Consider the following 13,509-nt stretch of genomic DNA (forward strand, 5'->3'; position numbering starts at 1 on the left):
AAGGCGGACTTTAACTGTTTAAACGCTTCTTCGGCCTCTGGAGTCCACACCTTCGGATTAGCAGTTTTTTTGGTAAGAGATACGATGGGGGCTATCAAGGTGGAGTAGTGAGGAATAAATTATTACCGATAATAATTGGCAAAGCCGAGGAAGTGCTGGATTGCTTTTAAGCTAGAAGGTCATGGCCAGTCCAGTCCAGCGGACAACTTGTTAGGATCCATTTGTAGACCTTGACTGGTAACGATATACCCCAGAAATGGAAGACTGTTTTTTTTTCGAAAGAACACTTGTCAAGTTTTGCATAGAGATTATTGTCTCGGAGATAATGTAGAACTTGACGGAGGTGAGAGCGATGAGTGACGACATTGGGCAAATAGACGAAAATGTCATCCAAATAGACAACGACGCAGGAGTATATGAGGTCACGAAAAATATCATTGACAAACTCCTGGAAAACTGCTGGAGCATTACAGAGTCCGAATGGCATCACAAGGTCACAAACGCAGTCTTCCATTCGTCTCCTTCTCATATATGAATCAAATTATAGGCCCCAAGAAGGTCTAGTTTAGAGAAGATCCTGGCACCCCACAGACGATCAAATAAGTCCAGATTAAAGGAAGTGTGTAGCGGTTCTTTACAGTAATTGTATTCAAGCCTCGGTAGTCAATGCAAGGTCGCAAAGACCCGTCTTTTTTTCCAACGAAGAAAAATCCGGCCCCAGCAGGGGTAGAGGAGATTCTCTTGGATGTAATTGGACATGGCCTGAGTTTCAGGGACTGACAAAGGGTAAATTCTGCCCCGAGGAGGTGTGGTGCTGGGCAGTAAGTCGATTGGACAATCATAGGGACGATGTGGTGGTAAGACTTCAGCTTGTTTTTCACTGAAGACATCTGCAAAGTCCTGAAGGAACGAAGGCAAACTGGGCATAGGAATAGAAGATGGCTCCAACTTAGACAGATGTATATGAATACAGTGATTGTTGCAATATGGACCGCAACAGAGAACTTCTCCAGACTTCCAATCCAGCTGCTGGGCATGGAGTTGCAACCAAGGTAGGCCAAGCAGGAGAGAAGTACAATGAGAAGGTACATAGAAGGACAAGTTCTCCTTATGCAAAACTCTGACTTGCATTGATAAGGGTTCTGTGCGATACAGCACAGTACAGTACAGTCTTTCTCGATTGACCGTAGAGATGTACAAGGGCTTTAACAGGCGAGACTCTGGCAGATGATACCTATGTACTAGGGAGGCATCAACAAAGTTTCCCGCAGAACCAGAGTCCAGGAAGGCAAGAATCTCTTTGGAGGGTAGAAATAGCTGGACCGTTGAATTCAAACGTGGAGAGGTGGTATTCACACCTAGGGAGGCCTCTCCCACAAACCCTAGGTGTGAGCGTTTCCTGTGACTGTGAATGCAGAGGACATTCTCTGAGGACATGATCTGCACTGACGCAGTATAGACAAAGATTCTCAGTTTGTCGGCGAGTTCTTTCCTGCAGGGTCAGGCAAGACCGATCCACCAGGTTGCGGTGGTTGCTGGAAGACAGATGCCAGACGAGGAAAGCACCAAGGTCGTGCAGACTCCCTTTCTTGGCGTAGTTCCTCACGTGACTCAGAGAAGCGGATATCAATCCCGGATGCCAACTGTATGACTTCATTCAGGCTAGATGGCAATTCCCAGGCAGCGAGGACATCCTTGATATGACTAGATAGTCCTCTCTTGAAGGTGGCGCAAAGAGCTTCATTGTTCCATGATAACTCTGATACCAGGGTACGAAAATGGATGGCATACTCGTCCACAGTGGAGTTACCCTGAGAAAGACTCAGCAATGCCATCTCAGCTGAAGAAGCTCGAGCTGGTTCTTCAAAGACTCCCCGAAATTCCATCAAAAAAGCCTTGAAATTGGTTGTAAAAGCATCACTGCGATCCCAAAGGGGGTTTACCCAGGCCAATCCCCTCCCAGTTAAGAGACTGATGAAGAAGGCCACCTTTGCACGTTCCGTAGGGAACTATTCCGCCATGAGTTCAATGTGCATGGAGCACTGAGTCACGAAACCACGACAGGACTTTTCCTCATCCTTCTCAGGAAGAGACAGGTGGAGTTTAGATCTGGAGACGACTGCAGGTGCGGGAGGCAACACTGGAGCAGGAGGAGGCTGTGGCAGTTGCGGTTGTTGTTGAGCATTTAGCAACTGTGCCTGCTGGGCCAACTGCTGTGACTGGGGCACCATGATAGAAGCGAGATCTGAATTATCAGGCAGAGGAACTCCAGCGGGATCCATGGCCGGATCTTGCTTTTACGAAGCTGGATGTGGATCCTCTAACCTGTGTGGCAGATGGCTCAGACCGTATTGGGGAGCGGAGTCTAAGATGCCGCTGGTCTTCACCAGAGCCCGCCGCAACGCCGGTGACACCCAGGTTGCTACCCCCGACACAGCAAGATCACACAGGTAGCTGGGCAGGCGAGGTACCGAAGCAAGAGGCAGGTAGCATAGTCGAACTTAGCAGGTGGTCAAGGCAGGCGGCAAAGGTGCGTAGTCAAATAATGTAGCGGAAAGGTCTGGATACACGGGTAAGACAAACAGGCAATAGGGAATGCTTAATCTCAGGCTAGGGACACTGAAGATCCGGCAGGGAAGAGGGGGAGGTGCAGGAACTTATAGACTGGTGACAGGTGTAGGACATAATTATGGGTGCACTGGCCCTTTAAATTTTAGAGCTCCAGCGCGCGTGCCCTAGGGGACGGGGACACGCACGCCGGAGCTGAGACACAGTGGATGCAGCAGCAAAGGAGCATGGTAAGTGACGGGCTGAGATTTACATGCGGGCGCATCACGCAATGCAAAACCCAGTCCCGCCGACAGCCAGGGAGAGAGGGACAATGCAATCGTGACCTGTGCGTGCGGCCGGAGCATGAAGTGTAACAGCTGCAACTCCCAGCATGCCCAGACAGCCAAAGGCTGTCCGGAATGCAGGGAGTTGTGGTTTTGCAACTTTGGGGTGGCTACAGTTTGAATACCGTTAATCTACAACAACAATTTTTGGTGGTATTAGATCAGATTATTCAGGTTAAAGGGGTATTCCGCTGTTCGTGGGGGTCCTGTCACTGGGGCATCCCCCAATCTCCCGCAGCCCTTGGCGTTCAAAACAAATGGCCATAAAGGGCTAACACGCCCCTCACATATACATGAATGGAAGGGGTGTGATGTGATGTCACAAGGGGTGTGGTCGTGACATCACAATCACGTCAGCCTGCGTTCTGAACAAAATGCAGTACCCCTTTAAAGCATTTTTGATGACTGATAGGAGCACATTTTTCTATTAGTCCTTTTTAAATGAAAACTGACGGTGGGTTCACAACCAATAAAACTCAATGCACAGGATTAGAGTGAGTAAACCGGAATACAATAAGGCATCACTTATCTAGATCCAGGGTGTATTAGCCAGCATTGCTTTGTGCAATGGAGGCGGGACCTGGCATACCCAACATCCCTGCCTCTATCTCCTCTGCTCTGATATGCCCGCTCACATGGGAATATTCATGAGGTAGGTAGGCATATCCGTGCAGAGGGGATGGAGGCAGGAATGCTGGGTATGCTAGGACCCGCCTCCATTGCACAAAGCCAGCCATTTCCAGATTAGAAATGTTGGCCATTTCAACATGTGATACCTTATTGTAATCCGGTTCACCCGCACTATAACCCAGAGTATTGGGTATTTATGACATTGCAAGAAACTAACCAGACTAGGGTATAGCTACACAATGTTAGAAAAGGCATCTCAAGTAAAAGTCACAATGAAAAGTCTCTAAACAGCACTGATAACATGTCCATCTGTATTTTTTTTGTTTTTGTTTATCCATATTTTCATTTTAGAAAATGCTTTACGAAATTATAAAGCAGGGTAGGAAACAATATTATCAACCACGTGTGCGTATTTAAGGTCCATTTCATATCTGCCTAAACCAAAAGACTTTCTGCCCTCAAAAACAGATATGCCACCCCCCCCCCCTTCCAATACAAAAAAAACTACATTGCCCACGATCCCCCACTACTTGGCACAGTGATTTCTTGTCAACAATGCAATTTTGTTACATAACATATTTTTTCCCTTTTTATGATAATCTGTAAACATTTCTAAACATCCCTTTAAGAATATATAGAAAAATCCTGGGCTTATAGCGTGAAGGCAGTGCTAGCATACACATAAAGGAATAGACTCACTGTTCCAGTAGAGTACAAAACGACCAGCCGGTCTTCTTTTATTTTCTCTTTTTCCAATAAAGTGCAGTATACAACATTCACATGTCAGCCAGGTATTCTCAGCTCAGGGCAACAGGATATGACGCAACGTTTCGAGGGACACGCCCCCCTTTAAGAAGGCTATAACCTTTTGACGACTGTATATTGCAAAGCACTTGCATGTCTAAGCAAATATTTTTATATCCAATAATCCAATCCAATATTGCTTGTATACAGAACGGGAAGGGTATGGCTCCTGTTAAAAGAAACTAGGAGACAGATCATCCCTGCTGCATCTACTTCTTTAAAGGGGTACTCTGCTGCTAGACATCTTATCTCTAGGGATGAGATGTCTGATCACTGGGGTCCCACTGCTGGGGCCTCTGCAATCTCCCACAGCACTCGGCATTCTAAACCAACGCCAGGTTCCTGTGGCAGTGACGTCACGCCATGCCCCCTCCATTCATGTCTATAGGAGGGGGCGTCTCAACCTACACGCCCCCTCCCATGGACATGAACGGAGGGGGTGTGACGTGACATCACAAGTGCGTGGCCATGATGTCACGATCACAGCCTCCGGCTCCGAGCGTTCTGAACAAAATCTGAACACTGGAGCACCGGAGTACCCCTTTAAGGGAATGTGTTCTTAGTTTATACTGTAGGTAATTTTCCCCCAAAAAAATAATATTAAACATTATTTCTAATCATTTTTGGAGAAATTTTTTTTTTTTTTCATTTAACTTTTTATATTATAAAATAATCTTGAAAAATTAAAATTTTCTGACCACAAAGCACACATGATAATGGTAGCAGGAAAAGAATATAAGCGTGCTCTGTTTGTACTTCTAGTGTTACCATGAATAAGAATCACTAACGATTCAAAATGCGTTGGAGTTTCATTTGTATTTTTTAATACTTTTTTTTCTACCTATTTTAATTATGCCTCAACAAATTTTGAAATTTTTGTGTTATGCATAATCCCTGCAGGGAACCGCCCGTGCCTTGCTACGTACTTCCTTTTAACACTTCATGTCCTCCAAGGGATTTCGTAATAACTTTTTTTTTTTTGCAAGGAATAAAGCACACAACTATTCTTTGTTTAAAAAATTATATGTTTATACGAACATATAATTGACTCTCAGTGCAATATCAAATATAACCAAAAATCAAATAAAACTTCATAAAGAGACACCATAAATAAAATGATAAATATAAATACATTTACAGTGGACACAAGACAAAACAAAACAAAAAAGTAAAAAATCAAGACTGTGTGAAACCAAACAGGGGTACTGTGATGGGTCGATACAACCATTTACAATAATAGTAGCTAACATTTTAGACGGAGAACCTGTGACCTTTTGCTTCGACCTCTGCATGTGTGGTTTGGCTTCTTGAATACATTAGAGTGATCCAGAATTGGCACAGCCCTAATTCTAAATCCTATAAATAAATTCTGCTAAAATGTCCAGTCATCCTTCACACACAGGTTTCTGGATTCGTTACAACGTCACCATTTTTCTCCTTCTCTTCTTTCAAGAACTGTTCTGCCTCTGCCGGTTCTGCCTTCTCATCTTGGGGCGCTTTGTCCTCCAGTTTATTGATCTCTCCTATTTCTGCAACCTCTTCTTTACCATGTGGTTCCTCAGGCTTTTTCTTAATGCAGAAAAAATTGCCAAGGGTTAACACTAATGCAGATGTGACCACTTCAGTCCCGGCAATAATGAAGACGAACATGTATCTTCCCGTTGCATCCAAAATTTTCCCTGTGAATGGCAACAAAAATATAGGTCATCAATATGAGGAATACAGATAAAGGATTTTAGAGCTTTTAAACACATGGTTAAAGTGAGATGACTTCATTAAAGTGTGACCTTAAAGGGGTACTCCGCCGCTCAGCGTTTGGAACAAACAGTTCCAAATGCAGGAGCCGAAAGCTTGTGACATCATAGCTCCGCCCCCTCAATGGCACGCCATGCCCCGTCAATGCAAGTCTATGGGAGTTGCATTGAGGGTGCGTGGCTATGACGTCACGAGCTCCCGGCTCCTATGTTCGGAACAGTTTGTTCCAAACGCTGAGCAGCCGAGTACCCCTTTAAAGAAGTAGTCCCCAATAAAAAAACAAACTTGTCCCCTATCCACAGGATACAGCGTATGTGTACTGCTTTGTGCCGTGGTCGACACATTCCATTCATGCAGAGAGCCGGTGCGGCGTGTGGGAAATCGCAGGTGGTTCCAGCAGTCCCGCGATCTGACACTTATCCCCTATCCTACGGGTAGGGGATATGTTTTTTGATACTGTACAACACCTTTAGGGCTGGATTTACACATTGCTTTCTTTTGAAAAATGCCACTGCGTGTTTTTTTTGTTTTGTTTTTTATGTAAGATTGAAAAGCATAAGGCTCTGTTCACACCCCGTTTTTGTTTCTGTTTAACATATGCATTTTATAAACTTGAAAAGGAAAAAAAATTATATGTTAATGGATGCTAAAAGCGGATGCTGCTGTATGTCACACTACTTAATGTACATAATAGCGTACAGAGGTCCCTCAATTTACAATGGCCTTAGGTTGCAATATTTTTAACATACAATGGTCTATTCAGGATCATTATAACTTGAAACCAGACTCAACATATTGTATGTTGAGTCTGGTTTCAAGTTATAATGATCCTGAATAGACCATTCAGATCCGCAAAACGTGTCAATGGCTGGAAGAACTGACCAATCAGAATGGTAATTTCACTGGTAAAACCCCTATATTACTGAAATGCATGCACTGACTGGCTGTCTGGTAGCACCTCCCTACAGAACATGGAGGGATTACATGTTCTGTACCACTATCTATTTGCGCCACCGTTATCTGCTCCTTCGGACACTAGGTGAGGTCGGCCCCATTTTACATTTTTGGGACACTGGGGGAGATTCATCAAAACCTGTGCAGAGGAAAAATTGACAAGTTGACCTGAGCAACCAATAAGATCACTTCATTTTTGAAAAGGCCTCTCAATAATAAAAGAAGCAATCTGATTGGTTGCTATGGACAACTGGTCAACTTTTCCTCAACACAGGTTTGATGAATCTCCCCCACTGTGTGTACTGTACAGGACCCTGAAGAAGCTCCTGTCCTCTACATAGACAGTGATTTACAGCTCCCAGCAGATCTTTATTACTTTTATATGTAAGGATTTGCTTTATCTATATTAGTTATCTACTTATTTTTTCTATAATTCTCACTTTTTTTCTATTTTTGGATGACATTTTGGGGATTCAGAACCAATTCTGTAGAGTTATGATCTCAACATAAAATGGTCTTAAAGTGGTACTCCCCTGCTCAGCATTTGGAACAAACTCTTCCAAATGCTGCAGCCGATGCCGGGAACTCGTGATGTCACAGCCCCGCCCCCCTCATGATGTTATGCTCTGCCCCCTCAATTCAAGTCTATGGGATGGGGCGAGATGGCTGCCACGCCCCCTGCTATAGGTTTGCATTGAGGAGGCGGAGCGTGACGTCACACGGGGGCGGGGCAGTGACATCACAATGCTCCAGCCCCGGTGATCGCCAGTAATCAGACCCGGAGCAAACATGCTCAGGGGACTGATTATAATGGGGTGCTGCGTGCAAGATAACGGGGGTCCCCAGCTTTGGATAGGGGATAAGATGTCTTAGCGAAGGAGTACCCTTTTAAGTGAACACTGCAGTTGACTTTTTTGTTTATGGCAAAATTAAACATACTGTAAAAGAAACAGTGAAACTGAGACAAGAGCGCAGCATGCACCCACCATAGTCTTTCCTATATATTTCCTATTCATTTTGAATCGATTTTTGGTTTTGGTTCCAAAAAACGACAGTGTTTTTTTTTTTTTTTTTTGCTATGTAAGAAACCACCCTAAGAGTGTTTTCACATGAACAGTATCACCTGCATATTTTCTTATTAAGGTTAATAGGTAGCAAAATCAGCTGCAGAAAATATGCAGCAGATACTGGACATGTGAATACACCCTAAAAGGGTCTCTAAATCAAGATGACCCCCTTATCAGATTGAAGCTGATCCAACAATCAGAAGATGCAGCTAGACATAATATTACAAGCTGGACATTTAAATGAATATTCCACAATATAAAACATGGACCGATCAGGTCTGCCAGAAGAAGAGTTCTTAGTTACTGGCTACAAAGGGGTTATCCCAAGATGCTAAATTATCCCCTATCCACAGGATCGATGATCTTAAAGGGATACTCCACTGGCCAGCATTCGGAAATTAATGTTCTGAACGCTATATTCGCTCTGTGGGGGTCTGCCACGCCCCTCGTGACATCACGACCACGCACCCTCAATGCAAGTCCCACCAATCCTGGAATGGAGCTAAGCACTTTATGGGACTTCCAAACATTACTGGGCTCAGCACTTTAAAGGAGTACTACAGGTTGCAACTTTTTTTTACCTGCCCAGTGTGTAATCACACTGCAGGCACCATCTGCAGCAATGTCCCACTTCGGCCAATGAAAGTCTGAGCGGGATCAGGAAGAAGACCGGGGCTTACTAAGTCTCACTGCCGCTCAGACTATCATTGGCCGAGGTGGAAAATCGATGTTGTCGGCGACTAGCTGAGCTGCAGTGTGACGAGTCCACCACAAAAGGCAGGAGACCGCAGTGGAGGCCGGGATACTGGGTCATAAGTCCAGGTGTTTTTCTTTTCTTTTTTACTAAGGAGGCTTCATTGGCTGTCACGCGTACACCCGCCCTCTACTATAAAGCATCCTTAGTACTCATAGGGGGATATTTATCAAAGGATTTAGACTGGTTTTTCCTGTCTAAATTTGTCGCACACAAAGTCGCAGTCTAAATATGTGCGACTTTTCTGCGACTTTTGCTCTAGAGGATTTTTAGAACATTATGCATGCAAGTCTATTTTAGACGGAAATACATTGGAAAATGCATTGGTGCTGAATATATCAAAAGCGACTTTTCAGCGACAAGTCGCATCGGCTGAAAGTACGCTGAAATGTCAGTCCATGCTGGAGCAGGTTTAAATATAGTCTAAAGCATAGATCCCAAAGTCTGTGCACAGAATTTATCAAGAGCCGTGCGCCTTTTGATAAATTATAGACCGGCCTAACCCTCTGTAGTTTGGTCTATATTGATGCGGGACATAGACAACTTTGATAAATATCCCCCATAGAGTCAGCTATCACATTCGGCATCAAAACACAGAAATTTCCAGTACGAGGATGCTAAAATTTAAAAAAGAGGAGGAAATGAAAGTTGCTACACTTGAAAACAGAGCATTGCCCATTAGAGTCTTGTTTTATCCTATCAAAGCAAATGCTAAAATAACAGTAAATCTGGAATGTTAACTATCACTATTGTATAAAAAAATAAATATAGAAACACCAAGCAATGTCTTTTCCTAGACTTACCTGCTGAAGGTGGTCCAATAAGGACAGCAATTGCTTCTGCCAGAAGAACCAATCCAATAGCACTGGAAAACCTCTGTGTGCCAACAATTGCCATGAGGACCTCAAACTGTAATGCACCAACCATCCCATACGAAATCCCAAAGAAAATACAGAAAATCACCAAGCCTGTATAAGTGTCCGCCATGGATCCCATCAGGTCAGTGAATCCATTAAAGATCATGGCGAAGCCAAAGAGATAGACGCAGCGTGGTCGAACCCACTTCATCCCAGCAATGATACCACAGGTGGGCCGGGCAAAGATGTCAACAAATCCAAGAATGCTAAGGAGAAAAGCGGCTTTTGTATCTTGATACCCAATGTCTTTTGCATAGCTGACCACAAACACTGGAGGAACAAAAAGCCCCAAAACCATAATAGAAGCAGCAACAGTGTAGATGACGAATCCACGGTCCTTGAACACAGAGAAGTCCAGCAGTTTTTTGGGTTTGGGCTTTTCTACTTCTTTGGTCTCTTTTTCATTCTTTGGTGGCTCTAGAGGTCTCATCAGGGCACCACATGCGCAGCAGTTAAGGAGCAGACCACCTAATATAAGAAAGCCTCCTCGCCAGCCAAACTCATATTGGAGAATTTGTCCTAATGGAGACAGCGCACAAAGGAACACAGGGCTTCCAGCAGCCGCCAACCCATTGGCCAGTGGACGGCGTTTGTCAAAGTATCGATTTAACATAATAAGGGAAGGCTGGAAATTCAGTGCCAGTCCAAGACCTACAAACACACACAATAGCATTAATAAGGGAAAAAGAAGTCAAGACAAAACATAACACAGCACCTAACCCCTCATTTTACAGCTCTTTACCTACACTATAACCCAGTATGGGTTTAGTGCGGGTGAACTGGCTGATAGATTCTCTTTAAAGGGGTTCTCCAGTCCTGAGACATCTTATCCCCTATCCAAAGGATAGGGGATAAGATGTCTCACTGCGGGGGTATTGTGACGTCATGACTCCGCTCCCGTGTGACGTCACCCCCTGCCCCCGCTATGCAAATCTATGGGAGGGGGCGTGACGGCCGTCACGCCCCCTCCCATAGACTTGCATAGCGGCGGTGGGGTCATGATACTTGGTGGCGTCACGATACTCCATCCCCGTGGTCGCCACCTGGCTGTATGTGAGCTGGCACCGCGGTGTGCAGCTCAAACAGGTGGGTGGCGAATACAAAATTGCGGGACCCCCGCGGTGAGACATCTTATCCCCTATCCTCTGGATAGGGCATAAGATGTCTCAGGGCCGGAGTACCCTTTTAAAGGGGTACTCCAGAGTTTCAAATCAACTAGTGTCAGAAAGTCAAACAGATTTGTAAATTACATCTATATAAAAATCTTTAGCCTTCCAGTACTTATCAGCTGCTGTATGCTCCAGAGGACTTTTTGAAGGAACTTTCTGGAGCAGGAGACGTTTACTATGGGAATTTTCTCCTGCTCTGCACAGTTCCTGATACAGACAGAGGTGTCAGCAGAGAGCACTGTGGTCAGACTGGAAAGAACTACACAACTTCCTCTAGAGCATACAGCAGCTGATAAGTACTAGAAGGATTAAGAATTTTATATAGAAGTAATTTCCAAATCCGTATAACTTTTTGGCAACAGTTCATTTGGATTTTTTTCTCTCTGGCGTACCCCTTTAATTACCCAGCCATTAGGAGTCATTACTAATACTTTCCCTCATCTCTACCATCACCACTGCCCATGATTTAGTGAATGGTGATGTAACCTACCTGTCACGACTCCAGCAGTGAGGTAGATCGCGATGATGTTTGTACAAAACGATGCACACACCATCCCAAGTGAGGCAAATAGACCACCAACCATCATTACTGGCCGGCACCCAAACCGGTTCACACAAATACTGCACAAGGGACCTACAACACAAGATATAGAACTTAGTTTCACGCAAAATGTGTATAATGATATATTAGGCGACACTTATTTACCCATCATCAGTAAAGACAGATCATTAAGATAACGTTATAAAAAAATTGTTATCTATCAGATCACTTGTTTTTATGTTCTGTTTGATTTCAAGGGAAACCTTATCAAATGCAAAAATACAAATAGGTAGAAACACACAATACAGATGACAGAAACACCTTTACAACAATCTCAGTATCTCACAATAAGAGGGGTATTCTCAACTGAAACAGGTATCCCCTCACAAGCGGATCAGTGGGGGTCTGACTGCTAGGAAAATCCTACCCCCGAATAAATGGAGCGCACCACGCATGCCTGGCCGGTGTTCCAGTTGTTCTCTATGGGTCCGAGCAGCTGATCAGTGGGCTCTTCTTTTTCTTGTGGATTGCTGATAATGTTACTATTTGTGAATACCCCTTTACATTAGGCATGATTGACAAGAAAGGGTGCCCCCCCCCCCTTCCACTCATTGGAGTGTTGTCAGGCTTTATCTATCTCCACCAAAGACTCTTTTGGACTAAAGGCCACAACAAGGAGTGATAATCTCAATCTAGATTTTGTAGTTTTAAGTGCGATTTTCCCAGAGCAACCAATCACAGCTCAGCTTTCATTTTGCCAGAGAGTGTTAAAGGGGTATTCCAGGAATTTTTTTTATTTGACTATGCTACAGTGGCTGTAAAGTTAGTGTAGTTCATAATATAGTGTCTGTACCTGTGTGTGACGGTTTTCTCACAATTCTTGATTTTCACCCCAATATTTATTTTTATCAGCATACAAAATGGCTGTTGTCTCAGATTTTACCCAGGTTACAATGTGTCCGAGACCTGACTCACTAGTCAGCTGATGACAGAGAGCCTGTCTGCTTCAATGGGTGGAGGGATTGCTTGGTGGGAGAGAGATCAATCTGCAACTAATGCAAAAGCTGTAGGCACCCCGACTGAAAATCACAGGTCTTTTGAATGGATGCAGCTCATTTATGTTTCAATGGGCAGGGTGGCTGATGTGTGGAAGGGAGGAAAATGGAATTATGGGATTTGTAGGCAAAAAAGAAAACTCAAATCGGAAATACCAGTTCACAAAAAGCTAGCCACAGTGTTATGGTAATCTCACAACATAGCCATTTAGCCCCAAGACAAGCGCAGATCCTTCCTTAGCATGTCCATTACTGTCTGCCAGGTATGTACTAAAATCACCTTATGGTGGATATCTTTAAGTTCCAGGCCCGTATACTCACTTAACAATTTTTTGTGGACTCTTTTTTTTTTTGCACATCTTAAAAAGGGTACTCCCCTGGCCAGCATTTGGAACTAAATGTTCCAAACGTTGTTTTTGCACTGCATGGTCGGCAATGCCCCTCGTGACATCACGACCACGCCCCTCAATGCAAGTCTATGGGAAGGAGTGTGACGGCAGTCTGAGCTGTTTAAAACAGCATTTAGTGATATGCTTTACAGCAGGACCCATAGACCGCAATAGACAGGAGCTGTCCCATTCACATGAATTGGAGACCTTTACAGAGATAATTTTACAGGGAGGGGGGAGAGGCTGATCCCTGCTGTGAATGGTGGTGGATCTAGTGTTATCTCTCTACTGATGTCCCTTTTCACTGTACCCCCTGAGAAGAAAGATATTAAAGGAAAATTATCTGTACAGAACAGGAATTCTCAGCTTAATTTTAGTCAGAATAGAATTCTTAGAGAACATTTTTAACATAACAACCTGATTTCAACAATAGGTTTATAGCTCAGCACTGGTCATTACAATTTGGGGCATAGCAAGGGACATCAGATCACTTACACTAAAGGCATTTTAATGTCCCATGGGATGTGCCAGATTTGAAAGGAAAAAGGTGCCTGGTCCATTCACTATAGGATTAGATGGA

General features: G+C 44.1%; 1 protein-coding gene across 3 annotated transcripts in view; it reads right to left on the reverse strand.

The window, feature by feature from the left end:
• Positions 1 to 4,231: 4,231 nt before the first annotated feature.
• The window catches only part of SLC16A3 (solute carrier family 16 member 3), a 41,504-nt gene continuing 32,226 nt past the window's right edge, over positions 4,232 to 13,509 (reverse strand). For all 3 annotated transcript variants that reach the window (XM_056550037.1, XM_056550036.1, XM_056550035.1), the window contains 3 exons: positions 11,435 to 11,578; positions 9,662 to 10,426; positions 4,232 to 6,007 (listed from right to left, as the gene is read on the reverse strand). In XM_056550037.1, the coding sequence (XP_056406012.1) occupies positions 5,721 to 6,007; positions 9,662 to 10,426; positions 11,435 to 11,578 (1,196 nt within the window). In that variant the 3' untranslated portion in view covers positions 4,232 to 5,720. The remainder of the gene's footprint in view (positions 6,008 to 9,661; positions 10,427 to 11,434; positions 11,579 to 13,509) is intronic.

This window comes from Hyla sarda, chromosome 13 (genome assembly GCF_029499605.1).
Source record: "Hyla sarda isolate aHylSar1 chromosome 13, aHylSar1.hap1, whole genome shotgun sequence".
NCBI classification, from domain to species: domain Eukaryota; kingdom Metazoa; phylum Chordata; class Amphibia; order Anura; family Hylidae; genus Hyla; species Hyla sarda.